We start from the raw sequence: 12217 nt of genomic DNA, 5'->3' as shown, positions 1-12217 counted from the left end.
CTTCGGACACACTTCCTCAGCTAGGAAAAGTATGTAACCCACACACATCCTGGGTGTGGTGCTCTGTCCCCTCTCGTAGCACAGAGAGCACTTAGAGATTATGTAGTCTGCTACAGCCTTAGCTAAGAGCCATGTGGCATTTAGCTCCAGAGGTCCCAGGTTCGAACCTGCCCACCAACGATCGGGGTCTGTCCATGTTACATACAGATCTCATGGTACTCACTTAGCCCCTCCAACCTACTCTTTGGGCTACCCTTAGAGTAGTTTGGGGGTACTTACATTGTAAGCCGCTCGGGGCAGGACCATCTCTTTGTCATATGTTTGTAGACTGCCTAGCACAATGGGGCCCTGGCCTGTAGAAGCTACTGCAGTGCCAGTAATAATACCCTGCATGCCATAGTCTCCTCCCACCCCGTTCCCTACCTCCTGCCACAGAGAAAAGGAAGGTGCAGGTGCTTCTGCTGGCTTGTTCCCAGGGGAATGATGCTGCAGAGACAGGCTGTCATCCAGCCACATACCATCTCTTATCACATCTCCCACACACACAAAGCTGGGAGCATGTGGTGTTTCCAGAGAGGGCCTGACCCAAGCCCACTGACATCAATAGAAAGACTCCCATGGACATCAGTGGGATTTTGGAGGAGGGTCAGGATGCGGTGGCCACTGCCATGTTGGCTCCTCTCCCTTCTCCATGGCACTTTTTGAGCCATCAGAGGTGCCCCTGCCTCTCCTAATTCACGCTGGGATTTTTTGCAATGGGAATCCAGGACATTTGTTTGAGGTCGGGGATAGATTTTAGGCGGGTTCATTATCGAGCCCAACATGGTAACTGACCGTCCAAGCGTGGGGCAAGGCAGCTCACATAGGTTGTCGTGGTGTCACCTCGCATTTCACAGGGAGCGCCACAGATGGTCACGGAGGTGTTTCCTGGGGCAAACCCAGTGCCGTGCATGCACATTGCCCCTCCACCCAGGCCACCTAGGAAGAGAATAGAGAAAGGGATTGAAAACAGAGCTTCATGACTGGCCATTAACGAGACCAGCTTGGAACTGCAGCCTCAATTTACAAGGGCTTCAAAATCTGCCTTTACACTCTGCATTATGGGTAAGGGAAAGGCCATCACAGATGTGCCTCAGTTATCCACAACTAATACTTGGAGCCCGATCATCTCTGGCCACTGCATCTTGCACGGCTCTACAGAGGGTGAGGGGTGATTGCGATGCTGCACTACCTTTAACACCCCACTCAGAGACAAAATTTAAGGACTGCTGGTTCCTCCATGTACCCTGGGGGATGAAATACACCCCCAAAGGGAGCTGGGAGTAGGCAGGTCCATAGCCCTATGCTCCAGACCATGAATCATAGAATATCAGGGTTGGAAGGGACCCCAGAAGGTCATCTAGTCCAACCCCCTGCTCGAAGCAGGGCCAATTCCCAGTTAAATCATCCCAGCCAGGGCTTTGTCAAGCCTGACCTTAAAAACCTCTAAGGAAGGAGATTCTACCACCTCCCTAGGTAACGCATTCCAGTGTTTCACCACCCTCTTAGTGAAAAAGTTTTTCCTAATATCCAATCTAAACCTCCCCCACTGCAACTTGAGACCATTACTCCTTGTTCTGTCATCTGCTACCATTGAGAACAGTCTAGAGCCATCCTCTCTGGAACCCCCTTTCAGGTAGTTGAAAGCAGCTACCAAATCCCCCCTCATTCTTCTCTTCTGCAGGCTAAACAATCCCAGCTCCCTCAGCCTCTCCTCATAACTCATGTGCTCCAGCCCCCTAATAATTTTTGTTGCCCTTCGCTGGACTCTCTCCAATTTATCCACATCCTTCTTGAAGTGTGGGGCCCAAAACTGGACACAGTACTCCAGATGAGGCCTCACCAATGTCGAATAGAGGGGGACGATCACGTCCCTCGATCTGCTCGCTATGCCCCTACTTATACATCCCAAAATGCCATTGGCCTTCTTGACAACAAGGGCACACTGCTGACTCATATCCAGCTTCTCGTCCACTGTCACCCCTAGGTCCTTTTCCTCAGAACTGCTGCCTAGCCACTCGGTCCCTAGTCTGTAGCGGTGCATGGGATTCTTCCTTCCTAAGTGCAGGACTCTGCACTTGTCCTTGTTGAACCTCATCAGATTTCTTTTGGCCCAATCCTCTAATTTGTCTAGGGCCCTCTGTATCCTACCCCTAGCCTCCAGGGTATCTACCTCTCCTCCCAGTTTAGTGTCATCTACAAACTTTCTGAGGGTGCAGTCCACGCCATCCTCCAGATCATTAATGAAGATATTGAACAAAACTGGCCCCAGGACCAACCCTTGGGGCACTCCGCTTGATACCAGCTGCTAACTAGACATGGAGTCATTGATCACTACCCGTTGAGCCAGATGATCTAGCCAGCTTTCTATCCACCTTATAGTCCATTCATCCAGCCCATACTTTAACTTGCTGGCAAGAATACTGTGGGAATTCATATTATCAATTCCTGAAAATCAAGAGAATTTAGCATGTGAGCAGCTGACAGACCCCCAGCCAGGACACTTGCTCATAGTCTGTGGAAGAAACAAATCAGGCCACATTCACTCCCCCGATACTCTAGATTTTGGTGCGTTTGTCGAAGGGGGAGGGGTCACTAGTGATTTCCTTTCTTACAAACTCCAAATACAAACTGTGACATCTCTGTCACTGCTATTACCCAGAGACAGTCATCCAGAGCCACTCATGCACTTACCCCAGTTGTTGCATGTGGATGTGACAGTAAGCTGAGAGGTGAATGTCAAGTTTGATGAAGCCGAGCCTCGGAGGAAGTCGCCGCCAAAGACCCGGTATTCTCCAGCAGGAAGCCTGGGAGCCGAGCACTGCAAAGTGGTGTGATTGCCAGTGATGTTGGTGCAGGGGGAGTTACCAATGGAAACGTGCATTCTTTCCACCCCTGTCATCCGTGACACGGTCATTGTTAAAAGGAGACCCACCGGAGGCCGAAGGAAAAGGAAAATGGGGGTGAACTCTTCACTGTAACTTATTTCACCAAGGTGGTAGGAGATGCCATCTATTTCTAGAGCTAAAGTATGGATTCCATTGCCCAGAGGAACAGAGCACCGGAGAACCACATAGCTGACATCTGTAATGAGGCAGGGTCGGTTCCCAACAAGAATGGAAGTGCTGTTCCTTCCTTTCAGTGCTGCCCCTTGTATGGAAAGAAGGCCCCCACCATTGGTACTGAAATTTTGTGGGTAAAATTTGAGCACACAAGGAATGACGGTGAAGATATGGGAATCCCTGCTGAAGCAAGCATGCCCTCTTCTTCTGTTGGACACAGAAAGGCTGTGCTCACCTGGGGAAAGGCTGCCTGTCTGGCATTTTATGGTGGTCTCATTCCAGAAAGTTATGTTACAAGAGGCACAGTTGTCCACTTGTATCACAAGTTCATCAATTGCCAAAGCTAATCTCTGGCCTCTGATCAGCAGAGATGACAATGTCCCATTGATCTCCCAGACCACAGCATCTACTCTAGGGGTCCACTCTTTCAGAAGGTGGAGTGCACAGTCTGCGAGGCAGACGCTGTGGATTCCATTTACAGTCACTGTGACATTAAGGACTTGAGATGCATCAGGCAACCACCAGTCACCCAGAGGAGGTTCCCTTGGAAGAAGAGCACAGCTGATCCTATTGTAATCCACACTGTGGATTTCACAAGTATAGTTACCCGTCAGGCTCACATGAACTGAATTCCTCCTGGATTTTAGAGCAAGACCGGATATAGTGAGCAACAGCCCACCACAAGCTGAGCCTTGTGATGGAATTATGGCCTTTACCTTTGGGACTAATGTAAAGTTCGGCAGTGCAGCTGTCACGTTGGCATAGCCCAGCTGCTTCTGAAGGACTCTGATGGGATGGATCCCAGGTTCCAGAGTGCTCAGTAGGAAGGAGCATTGAGAAAGGGTTATGGATTCATTGGCGCATTGAAACTCCAGCTCACATTCAGAGTCTCCCAGCTTAGCCACTGAACCAGTTATATTTATTCCTTCTATGCCCAGCCACAGGCTGTCATTCTTCATTTCTACTTCCACAGAGGTAACTACCGGAGTCAAAGCCATCTGGTAAGTAAAGGTGATATTCCTCTTTGGGAAGCTCCAGGAGGGAAGGAGTGGAGAGGATCTGTTACCAATGAACACCCCCACTAGTGCTGAGATGTCCTGGGACTCTATATTGGAGAAATCAGCAGCCGGTGGGCTCTGGCACCATATTGTCTCTTCCACCAAGCGGGTAACATCACATGCTCGCGTGCCTATAAAGACTAAAACCTGGGAAGGGTTTTGGCTAAAGCCTTTTCCAGAGATTGTGAGGATTGTTCCGCCTAGGGGTACAGATCAAATCAAATGGTTAGCACCATGGAATCAGCTCAGAGTGAATTCTAATATGGCGAAACTCCATTTAGATTTCTACAGCTGCATTGTCTCAGCCTCTTCTGCCCTTAAAACGAAGTTCATTGGCACCTGATTGCCACAGTTTATATGACACTGCTTCCTACATTGAGCCCTCCCGCACCACTGCATCCCAGTGTGTAACATTTAACAATTTAACATGGGGAGAGCAGCAAGAGTTTGAAAAATTCTAATTCCTGCGTTCTAAGGACAGGTTTGCCAAGCACAGGATTCTTCAAAACTGGGCACTTTACCCTGTGATCACTGTTTGCCTGGCAGCTGCATTCCAGCTATACATCCCTGGAGTATGGGCTTGCCCCTCCTCCTTGTGCAGAGTGGCATGAACTAACTTGCACATGAGGTTGTGATGCAAGACCATGTAGTGGTGGAAAAATATCAGACTGCAGTGCAGACATCACCAAAGCTAACCCTTTGTCTGCTAGGAAGAGGATTAAGCAAATCAGTGGGGTGAGCTCAGACTTTCAGCTGCTATAACACAGGCCTAAATTCCTTTATTCCAAGCCTAAACACAGCAAAGATCTTTGGCAAGTGCTTCAGCAAGAGAGCTCTCCCTAGGAGCTATATAATTTGTTGATAGCTCCATTAACATGACAGTTTTTGGAGGACCCAATAGCAAGGTGTGCCCAAATCTTGCCCAATTCAAGGCTGTATTGGTAACCTGCCATGACATCAAGAGGCCACATGTTAATGGCATAAAACTGAGCAGATTGCCACTACTGTCCTCTTTAATACAAAGATGCACCATATGAAACTCCATATCCCAGCTTGCCATACTCCATCCTGAGCCAATCAGCCTCCACTGACTTCAAAGTGGTGCATCCCATGCTGCAGCCTGTAGTTACTGTGTGGGATATTCCTCCAAATTAAAGAAGGTGGCCCTGGACTATAGACTATTCACTGGCTATCCTATGCGACTTTCTAGAAAGTTTTAATACATCTTTTCGTCAAGTCACTAAACCCCGGTCCTCTCAAAAAACAACAAAGTGGAACTAGTATGACTTGGCCAGCTTTCTCGCTCAACACTAGTTCTGAGGCATCCCGATCCCAAGATAGTACACTCTGTGGGGTAGCATCCCGGTCTCCACATTCATCAGTAACGTGCCTGGCATGCAGCTGGAGCTGAACATCATTCGTAACCAATCAAGTTTTTCTTAAACCTTGAATTTACTTCTAAAAAGATAATTATTCTACAATCCACGTTTTTAATGATTAAACCTTCCAGTTTGATGGGCTTTGCTATATCTAAGTTGGCATCAGCTCTCAAAGCTGAATAATATTTGACACTGTAAATAATGAATCAACACAGAGCCCCTCTATGATTATGGCCAGCAGAGGAGTTAAGTGATTTGGCTAACGCAATCCATAGAATCCATGAGTTTCTAGCTCCCAGTCCTGCACTTCAAGCACAAGACTGTGCATCCCCTCTCACCCACTAGGGCCAGATTCTCTTTTTCCTAACTCCAGATTTACACTGGAGGAGCTCCACTGAGTTCAGTGGAGATACTGCTGATTTACACTGGTGTGAGACAGAGCAAAATCTACAACTTAATTGTCTACAACTTAAAATGTTCATTGCCTCCATATCTGCTACACAGCAAAGCAATAGAGACACTCCATGACCCTGCAAAGATTTATGGTCAGCTTTAGTCCTAGTGGGACTCCTCGTGTACTTCAAAGACGTATGCACATTTAATGTTACACCCTGGGATCTCCGGACTGAAAAAGCCAGCACCAGTTATTCAAGTGTGAGTGGTTTTTGTTAATTTGGTTCATTCATGAGGAGAAACAAATTCAAAGGACAGGGGATCTTGTCATCAACCCTATGGCCAACTTGTTCCAATATTAGACAGACAATCCACAGGTGGTCTGCTCAGTACACTCACACACACCCAGAGAGTTCCTGGCAGGCAGCTGCTGCCTGTCAATACAAGTCCACATAATAAGGGTTCACACATTTACAAATGCCGTCATCTGAACAGATGTGAAATTGGACGTCCTTCCCAGTCACAGAGGGGAGAGGAGTCCTTGATCCCTTGATGGCCCCCAGAAGTGGTGATGCTATTTACCCAGTGCTTAATTTGTGCCAGGGCTAAATCCCGGCACCTCCAAGCTCGGCAGTTCATAATTCCAGCACCTCTGGGCTTGCCGCATAAATTATGAAAGTAAAAAAAAAAAATTTGCTTGAGCCCCAGCACCTCTTCCATTGCAAATTAAGCGCTGTATTTACCCAGAATGGAGCCACAGCAGGGCTCTATGCTGAGGATCTCGGTGGTGTACTGGATGAATGGATCAACTCTGCAAAACATAAACACAGGATCAGTCCTATACTTTTCCTTTTTGTCCCACATGCTTTTCTCCCCTTGCCTTTCCTGGCCAGATCCCCGAATAGCCTCCCTACGTCTCCTGCTTGGTTCCATGCCACCTCCCAGGTGCCCTCTTACAAGTCATTATCATTCCAGTCCACAAAGACTCTCTCCCCTTGGAGCCCAGGCATGTAACTAATTGGTCAGGGTCCCTACAGAGCAACACGGAGGGACAGGTATTACGAATACTACTGAAGCAGTGCATAGTGCTACTGACTGCAGTGGGACTAAAGAACAGGGATTCACTCCTGAATCAGGATCGTAGTAATTGCTAATAATTTATAAAACATACAGCGGAGCTCTTTCTTAGCAAGCGGGCTCTCTTACCGAGCCCATGTTATCTTTGCTTTTCCGTTAACCCTAAAATCCCAAGTAGAATTTAGCTAATGAAGTTCACATCCTTGAGGGAACAGGCACATTCACTCACCCATGTGAGCCAATTGCAATGCCATTGATGATGACAGAAAGGTTGTACCATCCATCTGCCAGAGCAGGCAGTTCTACATCGACGCCATAGGCTGTTCGTGCTTGGATCTGTGCTACTGTGTCCTCAATTTTGACCTGTACATCCAGGCCCGTACAATTTGCAAATGATGATATTCTAATCTGGAGTGACTGGTGCCCTGTGGAAAGGAGAACACATGAAGCAGTCGAATTGTTTGTTGATACCGTGAATCTAGTGCATCGGCAAGTGTCAGAGCAAGAGAAGTCTCTTCACAACACAAGCTGTGGCAATGCAAGTTTCTTTGGCACACTGTCCTGCCCATTCGCATCAACCCTGGGCTAGAGGGCCTCTTCTAGAAAAGTGAACGTTAGACTCCATGGGCCCCCATCCATCCCTTTGCCTCTCTAGTCAAGTTGCCAACTGGGGTGGCAGTTTTTCGAGATGTTGACACCTTCCCACTGCACTAGCAACTGGACTGTGACCACCAAACCTACATCACAAAGGCCACTTAGCCAATAGTCTTGCTGGGGTTGGGGTGTGGAGGTTGGTTGAGTTATGTAAAATTGAAAAGTTTAATATTCCATTAACATTCTTCTGTGCTATCCAGCTCCCTTAGATAAAGCAAGTCTGATTCAGATAGTCATTGTGTCTACTGATGGGTAGCCCAGCCCACTTAACTAATAAACACAGACTTCCTAGTCAGGCACTGATCTTTCTGTCTCTGCAGATGCCTCTCCAGTGCATTACCACAGCTAGGATTCAATCTGGGGGCTTTTATAACCTTCATTCTAAAGAGAAGCCACTCCCTTTAATGAGGCAGTAGGAACTGAACTAAGCTTCTCTCAGCCACCGGCCCCTCTGAGCAGAGTTTGAAGCAGGTACTTTCCAATTCTATATGTAAATGTAACTCTTCTGCCAGATGGAGTCAACAGCAAAAAGAGATTCTTCTTAGCAAAGCAAAACAGAACCAGCTCGAGCCCCCATCCAGTAACCTGGGAAAACTAAACACCACTCTTGGGCGCCTCAGAGGCCACATCGACACTGCGAAATTAAGTCGACCTAACTTACATCGGCATACAGCTGCCTCGGTACTTACGCCGCTTGTGCATGCCTACACTTTGTTCCTTGGGTCATCAGTGCGCACCCTCACCAGGAGCGCTTGTATCGATTGTACTGTCGGCGTGGGGCATGGTGGGAAGGGTCTTGAAAGCCAGTGACGGTCGACATGAGCAGCACAGTGTCTACGTTGGCACTGTATCGACCTCACTACATCGACCCTCACTCTAAGCTGCTCATGGAAGTGGCATTAGTAAGTTGGCATAGTGGGGTAGTTAATTCAATGGGAGCAAAATTTAAGTGTGGGCGCTTCCATAGTTAGATCAACATAAGCTGCCTTTCATTGACCTAACTCTGCATTGCAGACCACAAGCACTGAATCAGTGTATAGCAAAAGAAAACTTTTATTAAAGAGGGAAAGGGAATCCAGCATTCATTGGTGAAAACACCACAACTACAATTCAAAAGTATGTAACCATAATCAAGCACCCATCCATAGTACATTGGGCAGTGTCCTTTGCTCAGTTTTCCACCTTGCAGCAGGAAAGTTTGACAAACAAATATCCATTTAACACACCACTCCCCTTCTCCTCCACTGCATCCCACTCACAGTTGGTTGCCTTAGTCAGCGAAGACCCAGAGTTCAGCAATGCATTCGCACAGGTCCACCTCCCACCCCTGAAAAAAGGGGAAGGGGGCATTGAGTAATGCCTCTGTAATGCCAGCAGATGCCAGTTGGCGGCAGCCAGGATCAAACCTGGGACCTCTGGAGCTTAATACAATGAGTCTCTACTGCCTGAGCTAAAAGACACATCTCTCTTAGCCCAGGCTGTAGCAGGCTCATCTCTATCTGGCCTAGTCACTACAAAAGGGGGACAGAATGTCCCCCCCCCAAGCAGGCATAGATGACACCTCCACCTCTGCAACTGGCTCAACACAGCTGCCGCTGTTATCTCTGCCACCCTTCCCTGGCTGCTCGCTGCCACTTCTGTGATGCCGTATCCTGAGGTTCCCCCACTTAGCCTCGTTCTGACTGAGTTCAACTCTTCGTGATTTCACTGGGTGGTGGGCAACCTCTGGGCAGCTGCCTGTTCATTGTCTTTTACTGCAGCACTGTCCCCAGACCAGGTCTAAGCCTTAGCCCCTAGACCTGCCCATCAGGGAACTCAGCTCTAGTAATAACTGAGCAGAAAAACGGTTCCATCAGCTCTGTCTTTAGGGGAGCGGAGGGTCAAATGTTGTCTAGGATTCTTTATGCAGAGTCCATACCTCACCACAAGAACATCTGTCCCAACCCACTCTTGTTCTCACTGGGATTTGGCATCCCGACCCCCCCCACCTCCCCACTTGGCAAGTGAGGTTCAGTTTAGGGCGACCCCTTCAATCAGGGCAGGCTAAGTACCGTCCTGCTGCCCAACACTCATACAATAAGGATAACAACACTTCATTAGCCCTGTATTCAATACTAAAGTGAACTGTAACCCAAAACCAATCACTTTGGCAAAGCAGTCCTGGCTGCTGAACACGTAGGCAGAGTCGGTGTGTCTGTGCAAATACAATCTGCTCCTGAGGTCTTTTCTCCCAGTGCATCGCCAGATGTCAGGGAAGAGTTCACTGAAAACCTGTTTATGGAACACCAACAGACCCCGGTCGTCGGCAGGCAGGATCGAACCTGGAACCTCTGGGGCTTAGTACATGAGCCTCTACAGTAGAAGCTAAACGCCAACTGCCTGTTAGCTAAGGCTGTAGAGCAGACTCATTTAACTCTCTCTAAGTGGGCTCAGTGCCATCACAGTCAAATAAAGTTTGAAACTTTAATATATACAACTTCACAGACTTTCAATGACCTGAACTCTTTGGACTCTCGGTCAATTGTCAGCTTAATCCGAAAATGCCTGGAAGGCATTGGTGTCATTTATTTATTTTTATGATAGGAGGAAAATTATATTAAAAGCCGACTTCTGAATAAGAGGTTAAACCCCCAGTACCATCACCATTCATGAGATTCTATGACATTAAGAAGTTCCATACACTTGTGCTGCCTGCGGCTAGAAAAATCTCCCTTTGGTGTTATCGTATCTGAATAATATTCAGACGATAAAGGACACTTTCCCTTATTTAGGCATTCTGCAGTATTAGAAAATGAAAAGGGGAGAGGGAAATGGAACAGAAACTGTGTGTGTGCAGTAAGGAAGGTGATCAGCTCGCCTCTCGCATTGGTGCTACGTCCAGCCAGGGTGGTGAGCCTAGGGGGAGTTTTATTTTAGTGCATAGTGGAGAGATTGGATAGGCTCGAAAGACAGATGAGAAAAGAAAAAAACTGAAAGAGACAGGACGGTGTGGGGATGGGAGGGTCTGTTCTTCCTTTCCCCCTCCCTATTCCACCACTCTTCATTCCTGTTCCCTCTCTCTGAAACGATACCATAGGGCTGTGATGATTGTGAAATGGTTGGGTTCCGGTTCTGCTGCGGACAACGTTCTGCCCGTGCTCCTGGAATTGGGTCCCACATCACATGGTCTTCTGGGCAATCTCAAGGAGTGAGGTCAAACTCAGACACGTCCCCCTGCCCAAGAACGGGATCTCAGACCACAGGTATCTTCTTGGGCTGGCAACACGTGGCAGTGGTATTTATATTACAGTAGTACCTTGAGACCCCACTGAGATCAGAACCCCACCGCCCTTCGTGCGGTACAGACACATCCTAAGAGACAGTGTAACCCACACACCTCCTGGGTGTGGTGTTCTGTCCCATCTAGTGGCACCGAGACCACTCAGAGCGAGAGATTAATGAGTCTGCTCTACAGCCTTAGCTAACAGGCAGTTGGCTTTTAGCTCATGCTGTAGAGGCTCATGCACTAAGCTCCAGAGATCCCCAGTTTGATCCTGCCCACCGATGACCGGGGACTGTTGGTATTACAACAGCTCCTGCCTCAGAGAGTTTACAACCTAAATACACAAGCCAGGTAAATGGATAGGAGAGGTGAAGTGACTTGTCAGAGAGCAGCTCAACAACAGAGCTGGGACTGGAACCCACCTGACTTCCAGTCCAGCTCCCTATCTATCTATCTAACACAACACCGCCTGCCCGTTGCATTTGGGCTGCAACCTCACATGCCAAATATCTATAAGCTATTGCTTGAAGTCTATAAGCTATAAGGCTGTCTCTAACCTTTGTCTGCTAAACTAAGCTCGCTGTGTTGGCTCTGCAGTCAGTAACTGATTCCCCACTCTCCAATTTCCTCTTGGTCCAGATCATTCAGTCCAACCCCAATATATAACCATGGCAATAACCAGGCTGCTGCTGACTGGCAATACTTGTCTCCTCAGAGAGAGAAAGGAGGTGTTACGTTCTAGATATAGTAGGCTGGCGTGAGCACCTTTAATGTTCCTGGCCCGGGAAATATTTGCTAAAAACAAAAGGCTACAGCATCAGGAAACTACTCACTTAAGATAACTGAAAAAAAGTGATAATGGGGGCAGAAGATGAAGTTAGTAAATATTTACATCCAATGGGCTAAGTTTTCCGAGGGACATGGTCTCCACTATTTTATTTTCAGTGAACTGCATATTTGCAGAAGGTGTTGGAGCTGGCCATGGAGCAAGCTGCCAGAGGAGATCAGGCAAATCCAGAGCCTGGCTGTCGGCTGCGAAACCTTTCCCCCTTCAGAAATGCCTTTCCACAATAAAAGTGACACTCACACCACTGACACCCCATGTAACCTTCAACTCTGAGCAACCAACAACATTTAAAGAGAAGAAATTCATAAAAGATAAATTAAACATGCAAACTCTACCCCAAGCAGAGTTTTGGCCTTGAAAATGGAGATGCTAGAGAGTCCATCAAGTTCACTAGGGACAAGTTCACTACAACAATTGATTTTACATGGAATGTGCTCAGATGGGGA

At 47.7% G+C, this 12217-nt stretch overlaps 1 protein-coding gene across 27 annotated transcripts in view; it reads right to left on the bottom strand.

Moving 5' to 3' along the window:
• The window catches only part of PKHD1 (PKHD1 ciliary IPT domain containing fibrocystin/polyductin), a 467199-nt gene that overhangs the window by 382298 nt on the left and 72684 nt on the right, over positions 1 to 12217 (bottom strand). For all 27 annotated transcript variants that reach the window (XR_012157892.1, XR_012157891.1, XR_012157890.1 and 24 more), the window contains 4 exons: positions 7238 to 7433; positions 6675 to 6742; positions 2734 to 4359; positions 835 to 978 (listed from right to left, as the gene is read on the bottom strand). Coding sequence is in view for 20 of the 27 variants with exons in the window: in XM_073335719.1 (XP_073191820.1) it covers positions 835 to 978; positions 2734 to 4359; positions 6675 to 6742; positions 7238 to 7433 (2034 nt within the window). In the remaining 7 variants the exon portion in view is untranslated. The remainder of the gene's footprint in view (positions 1 to 834; positions 979 to 2733; positions 4360 to 6674; positions 6743 to 7237; positions 7434 to 12217) is intronic.

The sequence above is a fragment of the Lepidochelys kempii genome, chromosome 3 (assembly GCF_965140265.1).
Source record: "Lepidochelys kempii isolate rLepKem1 chromosome 3, rLepKem1.hap2, whole genome shotgun sequence".
Lineage (NCBI taxonomy): Eukaryota > Metazoa > Chordata > Testudines > Cheloniidae > Lepidochelys > Lepidochelys kempii.
Note: the sequence above shows the minus strand (reverse complement) of the source record. Positions and strands in the feature narration are given on the sequence as shown.